The sequence below is a fragment of the Syzygium oleosum genome, unplaced genomic scaffold (assembly GCF_021117445.2).
Source record: "Syzygium oleosum isolate NSW1041296 unplaced genomic scaffold, Sole_v2.1 Sole_v2.40, whole genome shotgun sequence".
NCBI lineage: Eukaryota > Viridiplantae > Streptophyta > Magnoliopsida > Myrtales > Myrtaceae > Syzygium > Syzygium oleosum.
This window is the reverse complement of record NW_026607524.1, coordinates 402,876-427,580: the sequence shown is the minus strand read 5'-3', so window position 1 is coordinate 427,580 and position 24,705 is coordinate 402,876. Positions and strand designations below refer to the sequence as shown.

The 24,705-nt window shown below is 41.4% G+C and overlaps 1 protein-coding gene and 2 pseudogenes across 1 annotated transcript; 1 reads left to right on the top strand and 2 right to left on the bottom strand.

Annotated features, from left to right (window-relative positions):
- Positions 1 to 4,096: 4,096 nt before the first annotated feature.
- LOC115684161 (pentatricopeptide repeat-containing protein At4g21065) lies at positions 4,097 to 6,207 on the top strand. The gene has a single exon (XM_030608860.2). It carries the CDS (start codon positions 4,260 to 4,262, stop codon positions 6,132 to 6,134), a length of 1,875 nt encoding a protein of 624 aa, XP_030464720.2. The 5' UTR covers positions 4,097 to 4,259; the 3' UTR covers positions 6,135 to 6,207.
- A 4,481-nt stretch (positions 6,208 to 10,688) lies between these two features.
- On the bottom strand, positions 10,689 to 12,441 carry LOC130135946 (tyrosine/DOPA decarboxylase 2-like; annotated as a pseudogene).
- A 9,976-nt stretch (positions 12,442 to 22,417) lies between these two features.
- On the bottom strand, positions 22,418 to 23,136 carry LOC130135962 (tyrosine/DOPA decarboxylase 5-like; annotated as a pseudogene).
- Positions 23,137 to 24,705: the final 1,569 nt, after the last annotated feature.

Below are 24,705 nucleotides of genomic sequence, written 5' to 3'. Positions count from 1 at the left end.
TGCATATAGTCAAACCACTATTGCACCATATCCACCATGATAACTGCAAATGACATATCGGAATGCGCAAACTAATCACTACAAGAGGCAAATTAAAAGCAGGGACATGCCACTAAATAGTACTCTATATATAAAAAGCTGTGAACAAAACTTGAGCAATGACTTTAGCAGCATCCAGCCTCATCCAGTATTGTTCGGTACTCCCTAAATCAAGCACAAGAATGCCACTGTATGGATAATTACTATGTATTGATAATTTCTCCACCTTCATACATCTATGGAAATGCAGACTCCTAGTGGCCCAAAGTATTATGGAACGAGTTGCTTTTACACAGACAAGTGAAAATGAATTAAATTCCACTTGCTTGCTTAAAAGATAATCGAAACAAGATGAAGATTTACTTTCTATTACAAATACCTCACTTCGAGACAATCTACAATCTGTATATTCACATAATTTCTTTTTTTTTTCTTTTACATCAAGCAGCCTTCAAGGTAGTGTAAATTTAGTTGAAATCCTTTCGCGATGCATTGACAGAACAATACATAGTTAGAATAATGGCAAATCCCAATGCACCGCCACCTTAGCCGACTTCTTGAATAACTTTTCCCATCCCCCGTCTACAAGCACAGTTCCACAAGACTCAACACAAAACCACCAAGCCAAAGGCAGTGAGAATTAGCCAACCGGATTAAAAGCAAGCAGCTTCAGCGCTCAACAAATTAGGTTTTTCACACACTCAAGAGCTCCGTCACGAGCAAATTTTCTCCCAATCTGACACTATTACGTCACATCATGTCACGTCACATCGCATCACATTTTCCTTCCGTCCGGCATTTCACTGGAATCAACACAGGCGAGGAAGATGAAGAAACATCAACCTTGCCACCCTACAAATGAAGGGCTCGACTCGAGAGAACGATCGACTCTCGAAATTGACAAGGAGTGTTCAGCCAGACAGACACTTTCGCGAGAACGGCGGAATTCGAAGGATGATCAGAAGGCAGGCTTATCGGGGTCCGGCGACAGAGGGACCTGTGTTTGGGCCGACGAAGGAGGAGGAGGTGCGGAAGACCCTAGCTCTCTCTCTCTCTCTCTCTCTCTCTCTCTCTCTCTCTCTCTCTCTCTCTCTCTCTCTCTCTCTCAGCTGATCAAATCTCTTGCTTCAAAGTGAGAAATGAGTTGGTGACAGCGCAACTGTTTTGGAAGCTCGTTTTCGAAGCTCGGCTGGCTACTTGCTCCAGTTGGGCGACGGGTCCTAAAGGGGCAAGTAGCCAGCCCTGAAGGTGTAAAGCAGGTTGGGTCTGGGTCTTGGCAAGGGCCAGCCGAGGCGTCAAGGATGGCGACGACGTCGACAGGGAGTTCGACTTCACCTCTCTTCTGGGTCATTCGGCTAAAACCACGACTCGCGTCTGTCTCTCTCTCCGACGACCTTTTCTTCAAAGGGAAGCTCGTGCCATCAGCCCTCCCACCCCGACTCTGCTCCACCAAGCCTCCGTCGTTTACTAGCGGCGCGTTCGGCGATGGTCATCCAGAGATGATCCTTAGATTTTGCGAGACGGAGAGAGGGAGGTGTGAAGCGTGAGGCCTGAAATTTTGAAATAAAGAAAGAGAGAGGGTGGGGGAGAAGACGCTGGAAAGGAAAAGAGAAAGAGAGCGCACGCATATGAAAACTTCCAAGTTTTCATTTTTTTTCCGCGTCACTTGACATGTGTTACTTTTTTAATGGAACAGATACACCACGTAAGACAATGACGTGGCAGTATGATACTAGTGAATATTTTTTCCACAGGATGGGTGATCCTTTGGTTTGTAATTTCTTCTTTTCTATTCTATGTTGAAATTTAGCCTAGTTAGCATTGATGGAATGCCACATTAACATTTCTCACCCAACTGTTTGACAAAATCACCGATTTGAACAAAAAAGCTTATAAATTCGATAGCTAATAAATGACGAGCCAAATACCAAAATAGAAAGAAACAAGAAAATCAAAATAGATTGGTAAGGAAGAAGACATATCTTTTAAGACAAAATAGAGCCCAATTGTAAGATCCACATCGACTGATGGGAGTTTCATATAGTTTGTGGGTTATTATAGCATATTCGGGGGTGTTTGTTAAAAAAGAGAAAAATTAAAGTGTTGAACAATACCGGTTTGGTGTAGTTCCACCTTAGAATCATGAACCGGACCAAATAATGTCGGTTCCCTAAACTTTGGAACTAGGAGTTAGACCGGTTCTTACGGGAGCTGCCCAAAACCAGACCGAACCTAACTGGACATGGCAAGAGACAACAAATAAAATAATAAATTCTAACATCTCTATAATGCACGTAATATATAGATATATATATATATATATATAAACACGTGTGAATATATGTTTATATAATGGATAAACAATGAAGGACCATATTGTTTTTTCTTGTTAAGCTCAGCATTAGTTATTTTACTCAATACAATATCACTCTGAAATAATTTGAAAATCAACCAAAATAAAGCAATTGTAAATGGATATGCTTGGACCACTTGAACACATCTTCATCACTTGTATCATTTCACAATTGAGAGAATTAGGTATACAATTGATTGAATTTTTCCTTATCAACTGTTTTTTTTAGGGATTTTTAAGATATGAGTATTGGAGAGCAATGGCGTTTCATGAACTCCCGTCATTCAAATTATCAAAGATAATTCTAATATTTTACTAGGTAAGATTAGATATATCCAGAAGAGTCCACATCTTTAATCTACAATAGATTCACTGACTATAAGCGTAGATAAGGATTAAATTGGTCGTTACTTGATTGACCACGATGCTCGTAGTAAGGGAGTAATTCCTTTTCTTTCAGAATAATGAATGATTTATCAAACCTTTAATTTCGAACTTCCTATCCAAAAAATAAAATTTCCCGTGAAATGTTTTTCTTTTATTTTTGAATGACAAAACTTTACATCGATTTAAAAGAATCATTTTTTTTGTATTATAATCATATATCACGTATATACTGTCATTTTTGGTTAAATTAAATCAATTCTAAGATGTCATACATGAATTTATCCAAATAAGAAATGAGAGTGCCACACAATTATGTTTTTCAAATTATGTTGAAAACAAATCACGACCAATTATTTGAGCATTTGGGTGCAAAGACATTCAAGGATACATTAGTCTTGAAGAATGTTTGTTAGAATCAACTTTTGATCGAAATTGACAAAAGAAAAAAGCTTCAAAAATCACTCACTATCTCTCATATCAAAAAGAAAAGACTAGACTGAAACTATAAAAAGAACTCACCTACGAGCTCTCAACCAAAATATAAAAAAAAAAAACATGAAAAAAATAGCGTACTAAGCCACATCACCCAAACAATATTGCTCGCCTATTTACTTTAATATATATAGATATAGGATATTCATTTAAAATTACACATAAATCTAGAGTTACCATCTTATGTTCTACAAAATAAATTTTAAAATAATCTTGGAATGCACTCAAGATGTCATGGAAACTTTGGAATGACAGAAATATAACAATCATTTATTTTATGAGAAATTTAACAAGAAATGTATATTTGGATTCAGTGAATCGCTTTTGTCATAACCTCCGAGGAAAATGTCTCAAATGGTCCTGAACTTTGACATAATGTGCAATATTATTCATAAACTTTTAATTTTTTCAACGTATTCTCTAAACTTTAACCAAATGTGCAATATTGTCCCTCAACTGTTAATTTGTTTGATGTGGCCTATGAACTTTTAGTACATGTTCAATCTAGTTCTTGAGCTATATGAAAATGGTCAATATTGTCCAATTCTATTAATTCAAGTTCAAAGACAACATTGAACATTTTCATTTAGTTAAGAGATTAGATTGAAAATATACCAAAAATTCAGGGACCATATTGAACAAATTAAAAATTTAAAGACGATATAGTTTAGGGACCATATTGAACAAATTCAAAGTTCATGGACAACATTATACATTAAGTCAAAGTTCATGGACCATTTTTATAACTATCCCTAATTATTAATCATGGGCCGTGAAAACTTATATGGAGTTGCACATAACCATCGGTTGTGATGGATCGGTCATGCATTCGGGCAAGAATTTCCCATGATAAAGAGCTTGCAACAAAACGGAAGATCCCGTGCATGCCACGGGCCTTTGGCAAGTCATCGACGAGAGCTCAGACAGAAACTAAAGAGCGTACAGTAGCAACTTGCTCGGTCGTCGCCGATGCGACGAGCATGATCTCATGCTCTCTAAGCGTCCCTCGTCCTCGAGCCTCTTCTCTTCTGCATTCTCTTCATCGCCAGCGGCACGTTCCCACCCACCAACCAGGCCCCACTGTTCCTCGACGACCACCTCGCCGCCGTGTCCGGAGACTCCCAAGCCTTCCATCACGGACCAATGCATCGCGCTGTTTCAGTCCCGCGCCCCCTCCCTACGCGAGGTGAAGCAGATACACGCGTTCTGCGTCCGACAGGGTGCTCCGCTCGCCGACCCAGACCTCGGGAAGCACCTCGTCCTCAAGATCGTGTGCGCCTCTGGGCCCATGGGCTATGCCCACCAGGTGTTTGATCAAATTCGGTGCCCAAGTATCTTCGCTTGGAACACCATGATCAGAGGCTTCGCTGAGAGCGAGGATCCGAGGCCGGCGACCCAGTTGTACCGCAGGATGCGCGCGTCTGGTGTCCAACCAGACACGCACACTTACCCGTTTCTTCTGAAAGCCATTGCTAAGTCAACGGACGTGAAGGAAGGCGAGCAGGTACATTCTCATTGCATAAAAGATGGGTTCCAGTCGTTGATCTATGTCCAGAACACTTTGGTTCATATGTATGCTTCGTGTGGTGATTCGGAGAGCGCGTACAGGCTGTTTGTATTAATGCCTGAAAGAGATCTTGTGGCTTGGAATACTGTGATTAAAGGGTTTGCGCTAAATGGGAGACCTAATGAGGCTTTGACACTTTTCAGAGATATGGAGCTGGAGTTCATTGAGCCGGATGGTTTTACCATGGTTGGCTTGATCACTGCTTGTGCTGAGCTTGGGGCTTTGGCATTGGGCCAGAGGATACATGTGTATATGACAAAGGTAGGTCTGACTAAGAATTTGCATGTTAATAACACCCTTTTGGACCTCTATGCAAAGTGTGGCAGCATAAGGGAGGCCCAGAGATTGTTCAATGAGATGTGCGAGAAGAATGTGGTATCATGGACATGTTTAATTGTTGGGTTGGCAGTTAATGGATTTGGTAAAGAAGCACTTGAGCTTTTCAGTGAAGTGGAAAGAGAGGGATTGGTTCCGACAGAGATTACTTTTGTCGGAGTTTTGTATGCTTGTAGCCACTGTGGGTTGGTTGACAAGGGTTTTCAATACTTCCGTCGGATGAAAGAGGAGTTCCATATTGTGCCTCGGATTGAACACTATGGTTGCATGGTTGATTTATTGGGTCGGGCAGGTTTGGTGGAGCGAGCACGCAAATTCATACGGGATATGGAGTTGCGACCCAATGCAGTAATTTGGAGGATCTTATTGGCTGCATGCACAATACATGGGCATTTGGCTTTGGCAGAGGCTGCAAGAGCCGAAATCTTGCAGTTAGAGCCTAAACATAGTGGGGACTATGTGCTGCTCTCAAACCTTTATGCTTTGGAGCGTCGTTGGTCGGATGTGCAAAAAGTGAGGAAGGAAATGTCAAATGAAGGAGTTAGGAAAGCTCCTGGGCATAGCCTTGTTGAGTTGGGCAATAACGTTCATGAATTTACTATGGGCGATAAATCTCATCCTCAGAGTGAGGCAATATATTTGAAGCTAGCAGAAATCACAAAGTTGTTAAAATTGGAAGGTTACGTCCCTCACACTGTAAACGTGTTTGCAGATATAGAGGAGGAGGAAAAGGAGAATGCTTTGTCTTATCACAGCGAGAAGATTGCAGTGGCATTCATGCTCATCAACACTGGACCAGGTACTCCTATTAGGGTTGTGAAGAATTTGAGGATATGTGCAGATTGTCATTTGGCAATCAAACTGGTTTCGAAGATTTACGATAGGGAGATTGTTGTGAGGGATCGTAGTCGATTTCATCATTTTAGGGGTGGGGCTTGTTCTTGTAAGGAGTATTGGTAAATTTCAGAATCATCATTTGGACAAGTCTTACCTATTCAACAAAACTAATATGATCCTCACTTGATGAACTAAATTTGATGCACAAAAAGCAAGTTGCAGTTAGCTTTATCTTATCTCCCTTTTTACTCATTTAACAAGTTGTGGTAAAGAAACACTGCAGCAAATCTGAAATAAACTCGGTACATAGCTTCTGTAGTACCAGCAGGGTTATATTGAGGAAATGATGCTTGACCTGGCAATATACATTCCATAATTGAGTTTTTGATTGGTTAATATACAACAGAGCTGTTCACGCTCTTTTCTGTCCCAATCAAATTGATACTTATCGTATTTGGCTAGAACATTTTTTCTCTGAATATGTTCTAGGTTCATTATGTTGGTCATTCATAAGACTTCTGACTTTTTCTTTTTAGTGAAACTTGAGGGGATTATATTTCTTTCTATTTCTTGTTTGATATTTGGTGTTACAAATGTTTTGTTCTTTCACATAGTTGTTGCTTAGTCTTAGAGTTAATAGGTGTAAATTTAGAACCGAAATGTTTTGTTTAGGTCTTCAAAATATCTTTGTTTTCATAAGAATGCCTCAACATTTCTTTAATAACAGCGATAGTGGATTATATTTTCCCCTGCCAAGGATAAATGACTAGGTTACAATGCTAAAAAGAGACGCAAACATCACACAGACAAAATGGAATAATGGGATCTAAGCAATATTTCTCATACCTTCGCATGCTTCACCGACGCTAGCACAGAGTTTGCATGTTCTTGCAGCACCTTCCACACCATGACTACGTGCCTCTCTCTAGCCAGCGCACCCCCGACACATCGCATAGACGCCTCCGACCACTGCATGAGTCACGAAGGCCCAACCTGAAGCATTAATAGCTTGAAGCAACAGTGCATCAATCCTGTTCACCTCTTCTGCTTTCCACACTTCACCGTGTCCATTTTCGAGTGCATGACCATTTGTCATGTCATGGATTACTGCAGAAGGACGAATCCTGAAACAGATCATTGCGAAATATATTGGGAAAGCAATTTCAAATCGGCCATCTTCCTCCACGAGCTCCCCGAAAGACTTTGCCAATCCACAGTGGTTCCTTATGTGATTTCTCAGGTAGTGTTCTCCATGGCTTCTTAGCACAACCCCACAACTTCAATGCCCCGAACCTCCTGCTGCGAGAAAGTTGCCAATCTTTGTAGTCCACCACTTGTTTATTGAGAGAATAACACAAATAGTCCCTAAACTTTAGCCAAATATGCAATGTGATCTTTGAACTTTCAATTTGTTCAATGTGATCCCTAAACTTTAGTCCAATGTGCAATGTGATCCTTGAACTTTTAATTTGTTTAATGTGGTCCATAAACTTTTAGTACATATTCAATTTAGTCTCTGAACAATATGAAAAAATTTCAATATTGTCCTTCCATTAATTCAAGTTCAACGACCATATTGAACTTAATCATATAGAACAAAATTAAAAGTTTAGGGACGACATTGAACATTGGGTTAAAATTTAGGGATCATATTGAATAAATTAAAAGTTCATGGACCACGTCGCACATTAAGCCATAATTTAGAGACCATTTGTGTCATTTTCCCCTTAAAATTGGGCATCCTCCATTAGGCCTTATACCTTGTGGGCTCTGTATAGCACAATAATCATGAGATACAATAATAATTCGTGAAATAGACTTAGTTTGAAGTTGGGTCGTGGAGGTTGATCGGCCATAGCTTGGTGAATTCATCATCGATGACGATGGGACAATAGGCAATGTAGATTGTTTATACGATAGTGATAAGGAAGAGACCATTCAAACAAGATTTGATTGATAGAACGGGCTTTCCCAATAAAAGGCATCTAGATAATTATAGTCCAAACTTTCGCGAGGGACAAAGAACGCACCGCCTTTGTCGTTGGGACAAATATGACCATCTTTTTTTTTAACCTTTTTACCCTTCGCAGCCTCAAGCATTTGTAGGAATCCCATCAGGGTAGTATCTTCTTTAAAAAACCTAATTCATCCTTCCTTCTTATAAAAAAATAAAATAGAGAATTCTAATAAATAACCTCATATATCATCAACTTAATCTGAATTCTTACAATTGATAATGCATCTACTATTTATAGACTTACTAGGAAGCATTAAAGTAGACAACCTCTCTGAGGAAACCAACTCAAACTAAAAACCTTCTCAAATTAAGAAATTTACTGAAACTAAGAACATATTCAAATTAGGAAATCTGCTTAAACTAGGAAACAAACATCTTTCATTGACCGAGTCGAATCAATCATTATTCTTTAACTTCTAGAAATTCCATCTTGGACCGCTTCTCCTCATTGGACCCATTGGAACAAATTATGGCCGAAATCTCCCTTTGTTTGCACAAATATCAAATGGACTTGTTGATTGAGGTTTGAGGTGAGCTTGTGAGTTGATTATCTTTAATGAAATTTAATGTTCTCGTATTATTGTAATAGGAATCCAAAGGACTTTAATAGGCCTAAAGTCTATTGCTAATGGCTTTCTAAATAAATATTTTTACGTTTTGTCAATTGAATTCATCCGGCTAATTTTGGCTGAAGATTGGCGAGAGCCTCGACGCCTTTGCCCGGGGCCGGTGAAGGCATCGTAGCCCACTCTAGATCTAGGCGAGGGGTTGCGCACCCTCCCTTTGGCCGGTGAGGGAGTAAAGAAAAAAAAATTCAAAAAATTGAAAAAATTATTATTAAAAAATGTTCATGTCAGCACAGGCCGTGCAACGTAAGACAGTCGATGTCCATGTTAGCGATTTCTGGCCAAAATTAGCCAAATAGACTCAATTGGCAAAACGTGAATAAGTTTAAGACTCAATTGGTACAATTAAAATATTTATGACTGAATTGACATAAGTGCAATAGGTTTAGATCTTAATTCTCCCATTGGTTGGGTGTATGTCCAATTAATCATCTCCAACCTAGCTAGGGGCTTTCAATTTTGGTTAATGAGCGCAACTCATGATAACAACCTACTAATAGAGATAACAAATAAAATATTGTGCCATCCTTAAATCATTTAAACCGATTCTATCTAGACCGTTAGTACCTGAATCCTATGGTGGCACTCACATGGCTTGTTTTTCAAACAAGCCATGGATCCTCTGTCTCGTACGGTATTCCTCATGGTGTCTTGTCACAACCCTCTTGAGGCGAATTTTGAGAGAGTTTAACAGAGTGCTAAGGGAGCCCATGTAATCCTCTTGCAAGGCAGCGATTACACTTAGCACAAACTCCCTCAACCCTACCAACTGCGACTTGATTTCTCATTCATTATGTATCGAGTTTAAATTTTAATCGCCACTAACACATTATAGGCCAGTCGAGAGCCGAGTAAGGTGTGAGAGCCCACCTTACTTATGCAAGCAAAAGATTTTGAGTTTGGTGATTTTTAGTTTTGCTTAATGCCTACTACTAGTGCCTTTTCTCTTTTAATAGAATGTTATTTCATCTAATCTTTTTCTAGCTTTATTCCTAAACATGTAATTATATATTGCCATGCTTAAGAGCTCAAACAATAAATGAAACAATCAATAATAAAAATAGATAAAGAAAACACACACAAAAAATAAATAAATAGCCCAAGCCATATTGGACCAAGTTAATCCAAGGCCTTGTTGTTATAATGGTATGACATGAACCCCGTGAGCTATACATAAAAATTAACGTTCACTAGTCTAATAAATGACAATCTCCTAATCTATATGGTCAAAGATGCAATATAAATTAAACTAATCTTATCATGAAATGGGAGAAAACACCTAATCGCATTGAAATGATTTTTTTTACTTTTTGATTTATTTGTTTATGCAATATGATAATCTAATTACGTATAAGATAAATAAAGCTGAACTTAAATGTTGGAAGAATATAAAAAAATGTAATAAGAAAAAGACGACGTCTAAACTCTGCATAGGAAAAATGTATCAACGGTCGATGTCTCCGTTTGAAGCATTTTATAATGACTTTGGGCATAATTTTTTTGAAAGCGTTATTTCTAGATTGATTTTTGGCAAGTGACAAAAATATTGTTTTATAGCCTGTAACAAAAGAAAAGAAGAACATGTGAATAAAATTGTTTCGAAAAAAGATTCAAATCATTAATTTGTTAATGCTAAGTGCCCTGTGTCTTTCTGTTTTTACATACAAATTAATAACTGTAAGACTAGATAAAAATAAAAATAAAAGGAACGGCATTGTGGTAAGTCGTGCTTAGTTGTTCCTTCTCCAGTTGATTGAAGGCCATAAACTTTTGGCAATGGACGATACCATGCCACACTAAAATTTGTTACATGTGTTGCTTATTATAATGATGAAAAGTGGTGAAAGAAAGTGACAAATGCCACCCATGCTGTTTTAGTGATCAATATTGCATGTCCAACTTTTTAGATAGTAGTTAACACAGTTGCATGCTTTAATGAAATAATATTATAGTGGTGTCTCATCAAGATCGGTTCATTGGATAATTATGTGTGACAATCTAACTTGCCAACAACAAACAAGCTTAAAGCTCATCTTAACCAACTTACATTTTCTTGGACTTTTCATCCTCAACAACAATACAAAGCAATTTATTCATTTAGTTGCCGACCATGACATCTTGGAAAGGCCACACTTCTCGACGGCCGCATAATCCCTTGAGAAGTGTTGCCTAAAGTTTTGAGCGACACACTTGTAAAGGATTGTGCAGCTTATTTTGGGCGTTGCAGGGGATCAATCATGAGGAGTGTTGCACCCCGACATGCTTAAGAGAGAATTCGCATGTTCTTGCACCACCTTCCAAGCCATGATCACGTGCCTCTCTCTCACCAAAGTCGCCCCGCCGGCGAACCGTAAGACATAAACTCCTCCGACCACGGCATGAGTCACGAAGACCCGACCTGAAGCATTAATGGAGCGAAGCAACTGTGCATTGAGTTTGTTTACCTCGTTTAATTTCCATGCTTCACCATGTTCGCTTTTTAGTGCATGGCCATTTGCCATGCCGGCGATTACCGACGGACCAATCCTGAAACAAACGAAGGCAAAATTTCTCGGGAAAACGACTTCAAATCGACCATCCTCCTCCACGTGCTCCTCGAAGAGGTTGGCCAATCTGCAATCGTTCCTTATGTGACTCCTCAGATTCTGCACGCCATAGCTCCTGAGTACAAGCCACAACTTCAAGGCCCTGAACCTCCTGCTGAGAGAAAGTTGCCAATCTTTGTAGTCAACAACTTGTTTTGACTCTGTTGCCTCGTTCTTGAGGTACTCGGGGACTGTCGATAAGGACTTGACGAGGGCATTTGGGTCTTTTACCCAGAGGCAGCAGCAATCTAGAGAGGTCAAGAGCTACTTGTGGGTATTGAAGCTGAATGAATCTGCAAACTCGACCCTATTCAGGAATTTCCTGTACTCTGGGCATAAACACGATGATCCTGCGTACGCGGCATCGACATGAACCCACATGCCGAACTCGCTCTCCACTTCGCATAAAGGCGATAGCAGGTCAACAGCTGTGATTGAAGTTGTCTCGGCCGAGGCGCATAAGTACAAAGGAATTAGCCCCGCATCGATGTCCGAACGGATTGCCTTCCTTAGCAAGTCCAGGGACAAACCGAACAAGGTCGACTTCATCGTCTTTACGGCCCGGATGTTCCGCGGGTCTATTCCCACGGCCCGGGCAGCTTTCTGGAACGAGCAATGCGTTTCGTCTGACCCGTAGACAACAAGCTTTGCAATGGAATCATGTCCCGACCTCCTCAGGACCCTATCTCTCGCAGCAGTGAGAGTGCAAATGATGGCCTCGGTGGTATTCCCTTCAATGACTCCCCCACCATTCCCTGAGAAGAGGAATGGCGTCGGCAAGTCCAGCTTCTTCCTGAGCCAGTCCATGACTAGGCTCTCAACCTCAGTTGCAGCGGGGGACAAGACCCAGTTAAATCCTGCCACGCTGAAGCCCGCACAAAGCATCTCACCGAGGATTGCTGCAGTGCTAGTGTTGGTCTGGAAGTAGGCGAAGAAATTCGGGCTCTGCCAATGAGTCAAGCCCGGGACTATGTCCCGGTGCACGTCGTCAAGTATGGCCTCCAGGGGTTCTTCATGCTGTGGGGCAGAACTCGGGAGGCATTTGGAAAGATACCCGGGCTCAACTTGGCTTAGAACTGGGTATTTCTCATTGTTCTTGTAGTAATCAGCTAGGAAGTCGATGACCATGTGTCCTTGACGCCTGAACTCTCCAAGATCGAGAGGGTTCATCGCGATCTCATTGCCAATGGCATTATCGAGCAGGTGCCCGCAATCACATTGAAGGCTTCCCAAATGTAGTTGCAGTTGCAGGCTGGAGATGGGAACGCGATGAAAGGGGTCTTTGCCAATGCTTTTATTTTAGCTAGGTTTGAGATGATACTTTTTAGAGTTGGGGGTATTTATAGATTTTACAAGATGCATGCACAATCAATAGGGCATGTTCACAGTAAGAGAGATATATGCATGCAAAATCGTGAGACAAGAATAATTAAAAGAAGGGTTAATACCATGAAAAATCCTAAATTGGTACTTACCCCAAACTAATTTTTTGATCACAAAAAACTCTAAACTAGTACAACTATGACAAATTTATCCTAAATTAATATTTTAATCACTAAAAACCCCAAACTGGTACATTTGTGACAAATTTACCCTCCGTTAGTTTCCATTAAATTAGATTAATATCACAAAAAATCACAAACTAGTACACCTATGACAAACGGATAGTAAAACATAAAATTGGCACATCAGTCAACTGTCGCGTGTCAGTTAACAAAGCAATTTGACAATAAAATTTAACGGAAACAAACTAAAGGTAAATTTATCACAGGCGTACCAATTTGGGGTTTTTTGTGGTCAAAAAATTAGTTTGAAATAAAATTATCACAGGTGCACCGGTTTAGGGTTTTTCGTTGTATTAACCCTTAAAAGAAATATGGAGAATCAAGGATATATGAAACTAATGCAGATCAGAAGACAGCAAGGAGACGTCTTCAACAAAAGTAATGCAGATCAGAAGACAGCGAGGAGCCGTCTCTAACAAAAGTAATGCAGATCAGAAGACAGCAAGGAGGAGTGGGCGTCATCAGAAAAGTGATGTCCACCTCCAAGAGAGCAACTTGACGGGAAGAATGCCTCAGAAAGATGATCATACTGCACAGACCATTTAGATTCATAAATATCGTGCACCTTCTATGTCACATACCGGCAAGTTGGTCCATATGTACCGATGAAGAAAATAGAAAAACGGGGAAAAGTGTCAAAGAAGTCATAAACCTTTAGTATTTATGTCAATTTAGTCATAAACCTTTTTTTGGTGCCAATTTAGTCCTAAATATTTGGCATTGGTGCCAATTTAATCATAAACCTTTTTTTGGTATCAATTCAATCTTAAACTTTTTGCAGTAGTGTCAATTCAGTCCTAAATCTTTTGTCTTTGTGCCAATTAAGTACTTCGGGTCAATTTTGGCCGGATTTTGCTGACGTAGACGCCGGCCGGCCGGCGGTCAGTCACCGGCACTAACATGAAAAACTTTTAATAATATTTTAATATTTTTTTGAATTTTTATTTATTTCTATTTTTTCCCCTCCCCTCCCTCCTTTCTCCGGCCAGTTGCCGGACTGACGACTGGCCAGAGGCCTCGTCAGGCGAGGCCCGACCTCGCCGAATCTGGCGAGGTTGGGCCTCGCCCCAGCTACTGGGGAGGCTCGAGCCTCGCCCACCCAGCGCGAGGCCGCCCTCGCGGCCATCCGGCGAGGGCGAGCCTCGCCAGTGGCCGGCGAGGCGACCTGGCCGGCCTCTGAACCGGCGACCGGTCAGAGGAAGGAGGGAGGGGAGGAAAAAAAAGAGAAAAAGAAATAAATAAATAAAAATTTAGAAAATATTAAAATATTATTAAAGTTGTCCACGTCAACGCCGGTGGCCGATCGACATCCACGTCAACAAAATCTCGCCAAAATTGGCCGGAATGACTAAAATGGTATAAAAACAAAATGTTTAGGACTGAATTGGCACCAATACAAAAGGTTTAAGACTGAATTGTCATCAAAAAAAGGTTTATGACTAAATTGGCACAAATTCAAAAGGTTTAGAACTGAATTGGCACAAAAAAAAGATTTAGGACTAAATTGGCACCAATGCAAAATGTTTATGGCTTTTTTGAGGCTTTTCCCTAGAAAAACGTATCTGAATTTTTACTTCACTGGCATACCTACCTCTATTTTTTAATGCAAATTTGCACCCTCATGCACCCATTCACAATTTTGCCATTTTCTTTTCCGAACATAACTCATCACGCCTACCAAAACATAACCCGAAACACCACAAAACATAAAGTGGAACGACCCGAATCCGAAATTTGCTACACCAAACCCAGGGAAGCAAGTATAAGTAAATGTTTAAACATAGCAAGCAATCTTCCAGGTGCAATTGCTGTGTGTGTCTATATCGATATAAAGCTCGGGTAACACATAGACCTTGTAATGTGATGCACTCAAAATTCGATGCGATTAAATTTGTAAAGACCATCTATTCTTAAGCAAACATGAGGCTAACTTTTTTTTTTCATAATGGAATATCCTAAGAAATTACAGCAGAAGACAAAAATAGGGAAAATTACCAAAAAAAGTCATAAACCTATTACAATTATGTCAATTTGATTCTCAACCTTTTTTGCCAATTCAGTCATAAACTTTTTGTATTTGTATCAATTCAGTCTATCCGGCCAATTTTAGCCGGCCATCGCTGACGTGAATACCAACGGACACGGACGTGGACAATTTCAAATAATATTTTATTTCAAGTTATTTATTTATTTATTCGTTTTCTTTTTCATTTTTCTTTTCTTCCTTCATTTCTTTTTTTTTTTTGTTCCCCCAAAGTGGCCAGCGAATTGGGCGAGGCTAGCCTTGCTATGGCCTTGCCTGCCGCAGGCAAGGCCAACTTCGCCTGCAACCAGCAAGGCAATGGCGAGGCCGCCTCGTACGCGGCCCTCAAGGCTCACGCCCAAATTGCAAGGCGCGGTCGCGAGCAAGGCCAACCTCGCTAGGCCTAGGGGCTACCTGCGAGGCGGCTTGGGGGTTGCGTGCGAGGCAACCTTGCCAGCTGCAAGTGTAGCGAGGCCTTGGTGACACGGGCGAAGGTGGCCATGGCCTCGCCAGCGACGGGCGAGGCCGGCCGGTGTCCACGTTATTCCCGGCTAGCCAAAATTGGCTGGATGTACTTAGTTGACCAAAATGAAAAAAGTTTAGGACTGATTTATAAAATAAAAAAAGGCTTATGATTAAATTGACACAATTGCAATAAATTTATGACTTTTTTGGTAATTTTTCCAACAAAAATAAGGAATGGAATAGAAATGATTTGTAAATCATATCCCAGTCAAAACAACCCCTAACAACTTTACTCAGAGAAATCCTTGGTAGTAGCAAACATGTCAAACATTAAGAGAAAAATTAAATAAGCAACTACCAAAAGCTTTATGTCCCAAAGAAGAATCTACGAAAGATCCACTTGAGCCTAATAGGACTCAAAATCTATTTGAACTCCGCCCATTGTTTCAACTTCGATTTCCGCTTCCAATTGGAAAGACAAGCCACTATAATAATATCCATAAGAATCTCGTAACCCAGTATAGTTTGAGACTCCGGTAATTGCCACCTAAGAATCATCAACTTGAAATGGTTTATGCCAAAAGAAACGATAGTGTGAATGATTCATTCAGTAAATTAATCATTACCCCTTAGGGATTGGGAATCCCTCCTAATATTAAGCCGAGTTGAAGTCAAAATTCAATATTATTGTATCTAATCCCCAACATATATCTAAAAGATCCTTGAAGGGATAGTTCTTTATTAGTATACAAAGAAATCCGATGCCTCAAAGATCAAGAACATGTTAGTTCAATATAGAAACCAATGACCAAATGAGAGTTACAAACTTTCAATGAACAGTTGAAAGTATGAGATCGTCAATTTCTTAGTTTCAATTATGTGGATATCCATGCTCACTTTTCAAAAGATTCACCGATCAAAGTTCACAATCACAAGTTCATAACTTTACTAACTCGGAGGTGTAGTAAGCCCCCGTAAGTACTTGGCCAAGAATTAGACCCATAAAAAGTAACACCGCTGCAGAGCGTCTGGTGATACCCATGTGACAAGTCGATAGTCCACATAATACGGTTGTGCACAAGAAACCGGGCTCACATGGGGGACTATGATTCCTGCATGAAAGTTCAATAGGTGTTGCCCCTTCAAGAACATTATCTCGGGCCCCAACCTCATGTCTCGGTCGTCTATAGAGTTCTTGCACATAAACATTGGGGAACTAAAAACTCAAATTCCCCAATGTATAAACAACGAGGAAATCTCAACTCATATAAGTTAAATTAAAGAAAGTTGTTCAAGTCGATACGCCTGATGATTCAAGTAATCACAAGTGTTTAGGGCTTATAGTGATGCAGCCCATATTCAAGACCAACTCATTCAAGGGAAAAAACCACCAAAAACCCCAAACTTTGCCATCTGTGACACATTTACCCCGAACTTTTTTTTGTGACACCAAAAACTTCGAACTTTACTTTTTGTGACACATTTACCCAATGTATTTAGTCCATGGGCATTTTCGTCTTTTTTGCTTTTTCTTTTTTTTTCTTTTTTTTTCCTTTCCGGCGAGAGGGGCCCTCGCCGGCGTCGAGCGAGGGCGGCCCTCGCCAGATCCGGCGAGGGCGGCCCTCGCCGGCGTCGGGCGAGGTTCGCCCTCGCACAGGCGAGCGAGGGCGGCCCTCGCCCGACTCGAGCGAGGTCGACCCTCGCCGCGTCGGGCGAGGTCGACCTCGCTGAGCCGGGCGAGGGCCGCCCTCGCTCGCCCAGCGAGCGACCACTCAGGTGTAGGGCGAGTCCGCCCTCGCTGGGCGAGCGAGGGCGGCCCTCGCCCCGTCTTAGGCGAGGTCGACTCACGCCGGCGTCGAGCGAGGCCGCTGGGCGAGGGTCGACCTCGCTCGAGTCGGGCGAGGGCGGTCCTCGCTCGCCCGGGCGAGGGCGGCCCTCGCCCGATCTGCGAGGTCGACCCTCGCCGGCGTCGGCGAGGTCGCCCTCGCCCGGGCGAGCGAGGGCGGTCCTCTCCCGACGCCGGCGAGGGCGACCCTCGCTCGACGCCGGCGAGGGTCGACCTCGCCAGATCGGGCGAGGGCCGCCTCGCTCGCCCGGGCGAGGGCGGACCTCGCCGACGCCGGCGAGGGTCGCCTCGCTCGGGCGAGCGAGGCGGCCCTCGCCGGCGCCGGCGAGGCGGCCCTCGCCGGATCGGGCGAGGGCGACCCTCGCTTGACGCCAACGAGGGTCGCCCTCGCCCGACTCAGGCGAGGTCGACCCTCGCCCGACGCCGGCGAGGGTCGACCTCGCCCGAGTCGGGCGAGGGCCGCCTCGCTCGCCCAGGCAATGGCGAACCTCGCCGACGCCGGCGAGGGCCGCCCTCGCCGGATCTGGGCGAGGGCCGCCCTCGCTCGGCGCCGGCGATGGGCAGCCCTCACCCGGCCCGGCGAGGCCCCCTCGCCGAAAAGGAAAAAAAAAGAAAAAAAAAAGAAAAAGCAAAAAAGACGAAAATGCCCATGGACTAAATACATTAGGGTAAATGTGTCACAAAAAGTAAAGTTCGGGGTTTTTGGTGTCACAAAAAAAAGTTTGGGGTAAATGTGTCACAAATGATAAAATTTGGGGTTTTTGGTGGTTTTTTCCCCTCATTCAAACAAGAAGGTTAACTACACATTCGAGCTTGACAACACTCTCATCGATAAGCTTAGCATTGATAAGCAAGTGAAGAGTCTTATCGATAAGTCAAGGGCCTCATCTTTGACTTTGTCATAAAGATTTTGTCATTCCCATGCATTGAAGCTTGAATCAAGACACTTTGGGATGGCCACAATCATTGTAATAGTGTATATTTAATAGCTCCTAGTTTCTAAGTGCTTCTAGTTTCTATGCGCTTTAATAGCTTATGGTTTATAGGTTTGACTTTAGTCTTTTGCTCTTCTTAAACTAGTATAATTTGAGTATAGTGTACATTTAATAGCTCCTAGTTTCTAAGGGCTTCTAGTTTTTATATGCTTTAATAGCTTATAGTTTATAGGTTTGACTTTAGTCTTTTGCTCTTCTTAACCTAGTATAGTTTGAGACTCCAGTAACCTCAGAATCATCAACTTGAAATGGTTTATGCCTTCAGTAAATTAATCATGCCCCTTAGGGATTGGGAATCCCTCCTAATATTAAGCCGAGTTGAAGTTAAGACTAACATATATCTAAAAGATCCTTGAAGGGATAGTTCTTTATTAGTAAACCAAGAAATCCGATGCCTCAAAGATCAATAACATGTTGGCTCAAAATAGAAACTAACGACCAAATGAGAGTTACAAACTTTCAATGAACAGTTGATAGTTTGAGAGAGTCAATTTCTTAGTTTCGATTACGTGGATATCCATGCTCACTTTTCAAAAGATTCACAGATCAAAGTTCACAATCACAAGTTCATAACTTTACTAACTCGGAGGTGTAGTAAGTCCACATAAGTACTTCGTCAAGAATTAGACCCACAAAAAGTAACACCATTACAGAGCGTCTAGTGATACCCATGTGACGAGTCGATAGTCCACATGATACGGTTGTGCACACTGCACAAGAGACCGGGCTCACATAGGGGATCACCCTGCATGAAAGTTCAATGGGTATCGCCCCTTCAAGAACATTATCTCGGGCCCCTACCTTATGCCGCGGTCGCCTATAGAGTTCTTGCAAATAAACGTTAGGGAATTTAAATTTATTTAAAAACCCAATGTATAATCAACGAGGAAATCTTAACTCATATAAATCAAATTAAAGAGAGTTGTTCAAGTCGATACCTCTAACGATTCAAGTAATCGCAAGTGTTTAGGGCTTATAGGTTCACATGAATTCAGTTAATCACAATCTAGATAAGTGTTGGGTGGTCTTGAGCCTCTCTCACTCCTAAAGCTAGCTCAAAGGGTGAGGGTTTTCCTCATATTTATAAACTGACCACCAACCCCTTCTACAACTAATGTGGGACAACCTTAACAATCTCCCTATCACACATCGGGCCTGGGTCGAAGATGCAACAGCCCGTAACTCTCCCGTGTGACTATTGGGTCTAGACTTGTTGGCAACCTGAGCTCTCATACCAGTGTTGGGTGGTCTTTGACCTCTCTTACCCCAAAAGTTAGCTCAAAGGGTGAGGTTTTTCCTCACACTTATAAACTGACCACCAGCTTCTTCCACAACCGATGTGGGACAACTTCAACAATTTCCCCCTCACACATCGGGCCTATGTCAAAGACGCAACAACCCGTAACTCTCCCGTATGACTATTGGGTCTAGACTTGTTGGCAACATGAGCTTTGATAATAGTGTTGGGTGGTCTTAGGCTTCTCTCACCCCAAAAGCTAACTCAAAGGGTGAGGCTTTCCCTCACACTTATAAACTGACCACCAGTCCCTTCTACAACCAATGTGGGACAACCTCAACAATAAGGCCCTAAATGGTTATAATCCAGAGCTGTCCAAATTTTTTTTTCCATTCGAAAGTCAATCTCATTGAATATCCGAATAGGCCAAATTCACTTAAAACCTATCAAAGGCTCTTGATGATCAAAAGAGATAATTAAAACAAGATAAAGCCCCTTTAAAATCTCGAACTCACACAAGGGAATGCTGAGTTGCTGAAATCACATTAAGGAATGCCGAGTTGTGCATGAATCACAGTTGCTAACGGAGGTTTCTAGTCCTAGATATGCCAAGTTTAATCCCAAACCCAATTAGGCCCTAACCGAGCCTATTGTTATGAGTGGCCCACTCACTAATCTTTGGAACAAAAGATGTACGCTGAGATATATATATTCAAATTTCATTGGTTTTAATTGGGGTTAATTCCAAAAAAAAGCACCAACTTTAGGTCGAGGGACAATTCTGGCCCGAACTTTTTTTTGTTCCATAAAAAAGCACCAACTTTAGGTCGAGGGACAATTCTGGCCCGAACTTTTTTTTGTCCCATAAAAAAACACCAACTTTAGGTCGAGGGACAATTCTGGCCCGAACTTTTTTTTGTCTCGTAAAAAAGCACCAACTTTCATTTAAATCCCAAATTTGGCCCCCCATTGACTTTCTGTCTGAAGTTACCCTTGTTTGAGAAAAAAAGTTATGGTGGTGAGCCTGGCGAATCTCTTCCATGGCGTCTATCGACGGGCGGTGGTCTATAGCTTTAGATTACGACAAAACGACGAAGTTTGGCTAGAAAGATTCAATCTGGAGATATTTTTGACTTGCCGGTGAAGTGAAGGAGACGAACAGTTTCACCGTTATTCTTCAAGTTGTGGTTCAGAGAATAAGACAATGAATAATACTTTAAATCCAGTCAGCAAGTCACATGGATTTATTGCTAAGGTGGAATAGTCAAGTTGGAAAATCAATTGTTTTAAGTCAATAAGGGCCAGATTTGGGATTTAAGTGAAAGTTGATGCTTTTTTACGAGACAAAAAAAAGTTCGGGCCAGAATTGTCCCTCGACCTAAAGTTGGTGCTTTTTTACGGGACAAAAAAAAGTTCGGGCCATAATTGTCCCTCGACCTAAAGTTGATGCTTTTTTATGGAACAAAAAAAAGTTCGGGCCAAAATTGTCCCTTGACCTAAAGTTGGTGTTTTTTTTTGGAATTAACCCGTTTTAATTGTTGTAAAAGGTTTTTGAATTCAACCTGAATTTTTAGCTTGTTTTGGGAAAGTTGTGATTAAAAGAACCTTTTTTGAGTCCATATCATTCTATAAAGAATATAATGGACATGTACCAACACCCACCAAATGGCTTGAAGGGTATAGAATTGCTTTTGAAATTATTATTTTTTCTATCAAGAGTGAAGTGGATTAAACAAATACTCGATTATGTTGCATGGATACATGAAGAGGAGAGAAAATCTCTCGGTGCAGATTTTCCACTTACTATAATGCATGTCTAAATAAACAGTCACCACGTGAATTTACTCTTTTCAGGTCTATTTGAATTGATTATCATTTCTTCGGGTACCCTCCTTCATACATTATGATTCTTTACGTAAGTTTAATTAGGCTCCGTTTGTTTCGCGAAAAGTATGACATTTCTAAAAAACATTTTCCAAAAAGTCATTTTTCCAGGATAATGACAATATTTTGTAATGTCTAGTTGAAACCTAAAAATGAATTGGAAAATATTATACGTCGTTTGATATGAGAGATTAGTTTGATTTTTCAAAATAGACATACACTATACGAGCGTTAGTAATATGGGTATGGGCAGCCAGGGAACTGGGTATGGGCACTAGAGTCCTAGGTCTGGCCACAATAGACCTCGACCCAAGTGCCGAGGATCGAGGCATGGGCACCTAGGTCTTGGGCCCAACTTCAGTGGACTCGGGCACGGCCTTTATGGACCCACGTCTGAGTGTTGGGGATCCGAGCTCAAACATTGGGATCCTGTGCTTGGCCTCTGTGGACCCAGGCCTTGGTGCTGGGGCATTGGCATGGACACTGGGGCTTCGGACTCAGCCTTAATGGACCCGAATGCGAGTGCTCGGGGCCTGAGCACGGGTATGAGCACCAAGGTCTCGGGATTGGCCTCGATGGACCCAAGCAAGGATGCAAGGGATCTAGACACGAACATCGGGGTCTCGGGCACGGGCACCAAGGTCATAGGCCCAGCCTCGATGGCTTGGGCGTCAAAGACCTAGTCCTGGACGCCGAGGGCCTAGGAACTAGCGCTGGGGTTCCTTCCTTAGACCTGATGAAATAGCAACTGTTTCTGTGCCATAGTGTAAAGTTTCAGGTCCAAGCGTCAATATCTAATTATATTTTGGAAAATGATTTTCGATTTTTTTAAAAACAAATCATTTTCTTGAATTTAATATAGGTTTTCCGTTTACTCATTTTTCTAAGCGAACAAAACGCTAGAAAATGAGGAAACTATTTTCCTGAAAAAACATTTTTCATGAAACAAACAGAGCCTTAATTAAAACCGATGTAGTTGTGGTCTAAACACGAAATTACAATGATTATCCACCAACGAAGCTAGTGGATACATATTTTGGGAAGTGGTTAATAATTTGACATATTTTGGGAAGTACTTAATAATTTTGACTCAGTGGTCACATAAAATTTTATAGATAATTACTAATTCAGTCCAAAACATTTTTTATACAAAACCAATTCAATCATAAATTCAGATTCTGCACGCCATAGCTCCTGACTACAAGCCACAGCTTCAATGCCCTGCTGAGAGAGTTGCCAATCAGCGGAGTCAATAACTTGTTTTGACTGAGTTGCCTCATTCTTGAGGTACTCAGGGTCTGTGGATAAGGACTTCACGAGGGCGTTTGCCAGAGGCAGCAACAATCGAGAGGGGTCAAGAACCACTTGAGTGCATTGAAGCTGAATGAATCTGCAAACTCGACCCCATTGATGAATTTCCTGTACTCCGGGCATGTACAGGCATACGCAGCATCAACATGGACCCGACATGCCAAGCTCACCCGCGACTTTGCATAGAGGTTCCAGCGGGTGGACCGCTGCAATCAAAGTTGTCCCAACTGTGGTGCATAAGTACAGCGGGATGAGCCCCGCATTGATGTCCGAATGGATTGCCTTCACTAGTGAGTCGGGGGACAAACCCAACAAGGTCGACCTCGTCGTCTTTAAGGCCCGGAAGTCCAGTCCGTGGGTTGATTCCCGCGTTCCGGGCATCTTTCTGGATGGAGCAATTCGTTTGGTCTGACTCGTGGATAACGAGTTTCGTCTTGGAATCATGTCCCGACCTTCTCAGCACCCTATCTCTCGCAGCATTGAGAGTGCAAATGATGGCCTCGATGGTATTCCCTTCAATGAATCCCCCACCATTCCCCGAAAAGAGAAATGGCCTCGGCAAGTCCAGCATCTTTTTGCACGAAGGCCTTAAATTCTCGAGTTAATGATGATGAATGCGTCGTTTATTTGAACTTCTAGCATCTGAAACGGCACATGTACTGTGTTCCTGGACACTTTTATTCAATCTTTCTACAGGTTTTTGAGGAAGAAAAACATTATAGAATCTCCCTCCTATTTGCATGTGGACTAACTTTAGAATGCGTGAGGCAAAAGGAGAGGAGTACCAGGAAACTATGGAAGTGGTACCTCGAAACCCATCTCTTCCACGGATACCAAAAATGGCAATTTGAATTACATGCCAAGGTTTCTTATCCTCATACTTAACATAGTTCGTAACCTTATCGGTCAATGTCGTGAACTACCAACGTCTCAGAAAACTGCGACGTAGATGCATGAAATGGTTTTGCAAAATAGATCGTAAAATGATGCTTCTTGACCTTAGTCTGCAATGTGATTTCTTAGTAATTTGTGAATTGAGTTACGGATAGACACCGTTGTCGGCTCGGAAGACCGATCATAACAAATGCGGGCTTCGACAATATTAAAGGGTTTTTTGGTAGGTAGATGCGTTTAAATAAACAGAATCACAAAATAACAAGTTTTATTTGTAATGGATAACTTTTCACTACATTTAGTACTTTACATAGACAACTAAGTTAAACCATTTCATGAAATCAATGACCTCCCATTATGGTTCGTACTTTTTAATCGCATCCAAAAGTTGTTTCAACTTCCAAATTTCACAACCCAAATTCCATAGCAATGCAAATATATTAAGACAATCAAATGTCACAATATCCCAATCCAAAAGTAGTCAAGATAAGAACAAAGAAAACCTAAAAGAAAGATTTTTCATCTCCTTGTTTGGGAAGCCATGAAGCATGATGGGTTGGGGATTGAGAAATCAGGGGAAAAGATCTCTATGAGCCCCCCACTCATTCATCTTGTTCTTCACCAAATGATGGAGAAAACCTAAGATATTGGAGTGGAGCAACTCGGTTTACTAACCATTTTGAAAATGGATGCAACGCATGACTTGAAGGTCCATAATTTGCAGAGTGAAAGGCGAGAAAGTTGGTTTCGCGAAAAATCAATAATTTGAAAAAAAAATGTTTGCCGACTTTGATCTTTATGTTGTTCAGAAAATTGATTTAACGGAAAATATTTTGATTACCAACAAAAATTGCTTGGCATAGGTTTTATTGATAATGAAAATAATTTTCATCTAACTTATTTTTCTAAGCGAAGCGATGAGATCAATCAAAATTAGGAAAGCATTTCCTGAATTGTTCATTTTTCGCGATTCTGATTAATTTACGAAAAATAAACAATACTCGAAAATATTTTTGAGGGAAAATGATTCATTTTCCTATGTTGATTTCAAACATGTTTTGTTTTGTTTTTTTTTTTTTTTCATGAAGGGATCTATCGTTTATTCATTTTCCTTAAATGACGGCCGAAAATAATTCCCTCCTTCCTTCCTCTATCAGCCTATCAAATTTGCTTTCTCCTTCACTCTCTGCAACGAAAGATTTAAAACATGGTGGTGCGTTCTAAGGAAATTAATATGAGTTTAGCA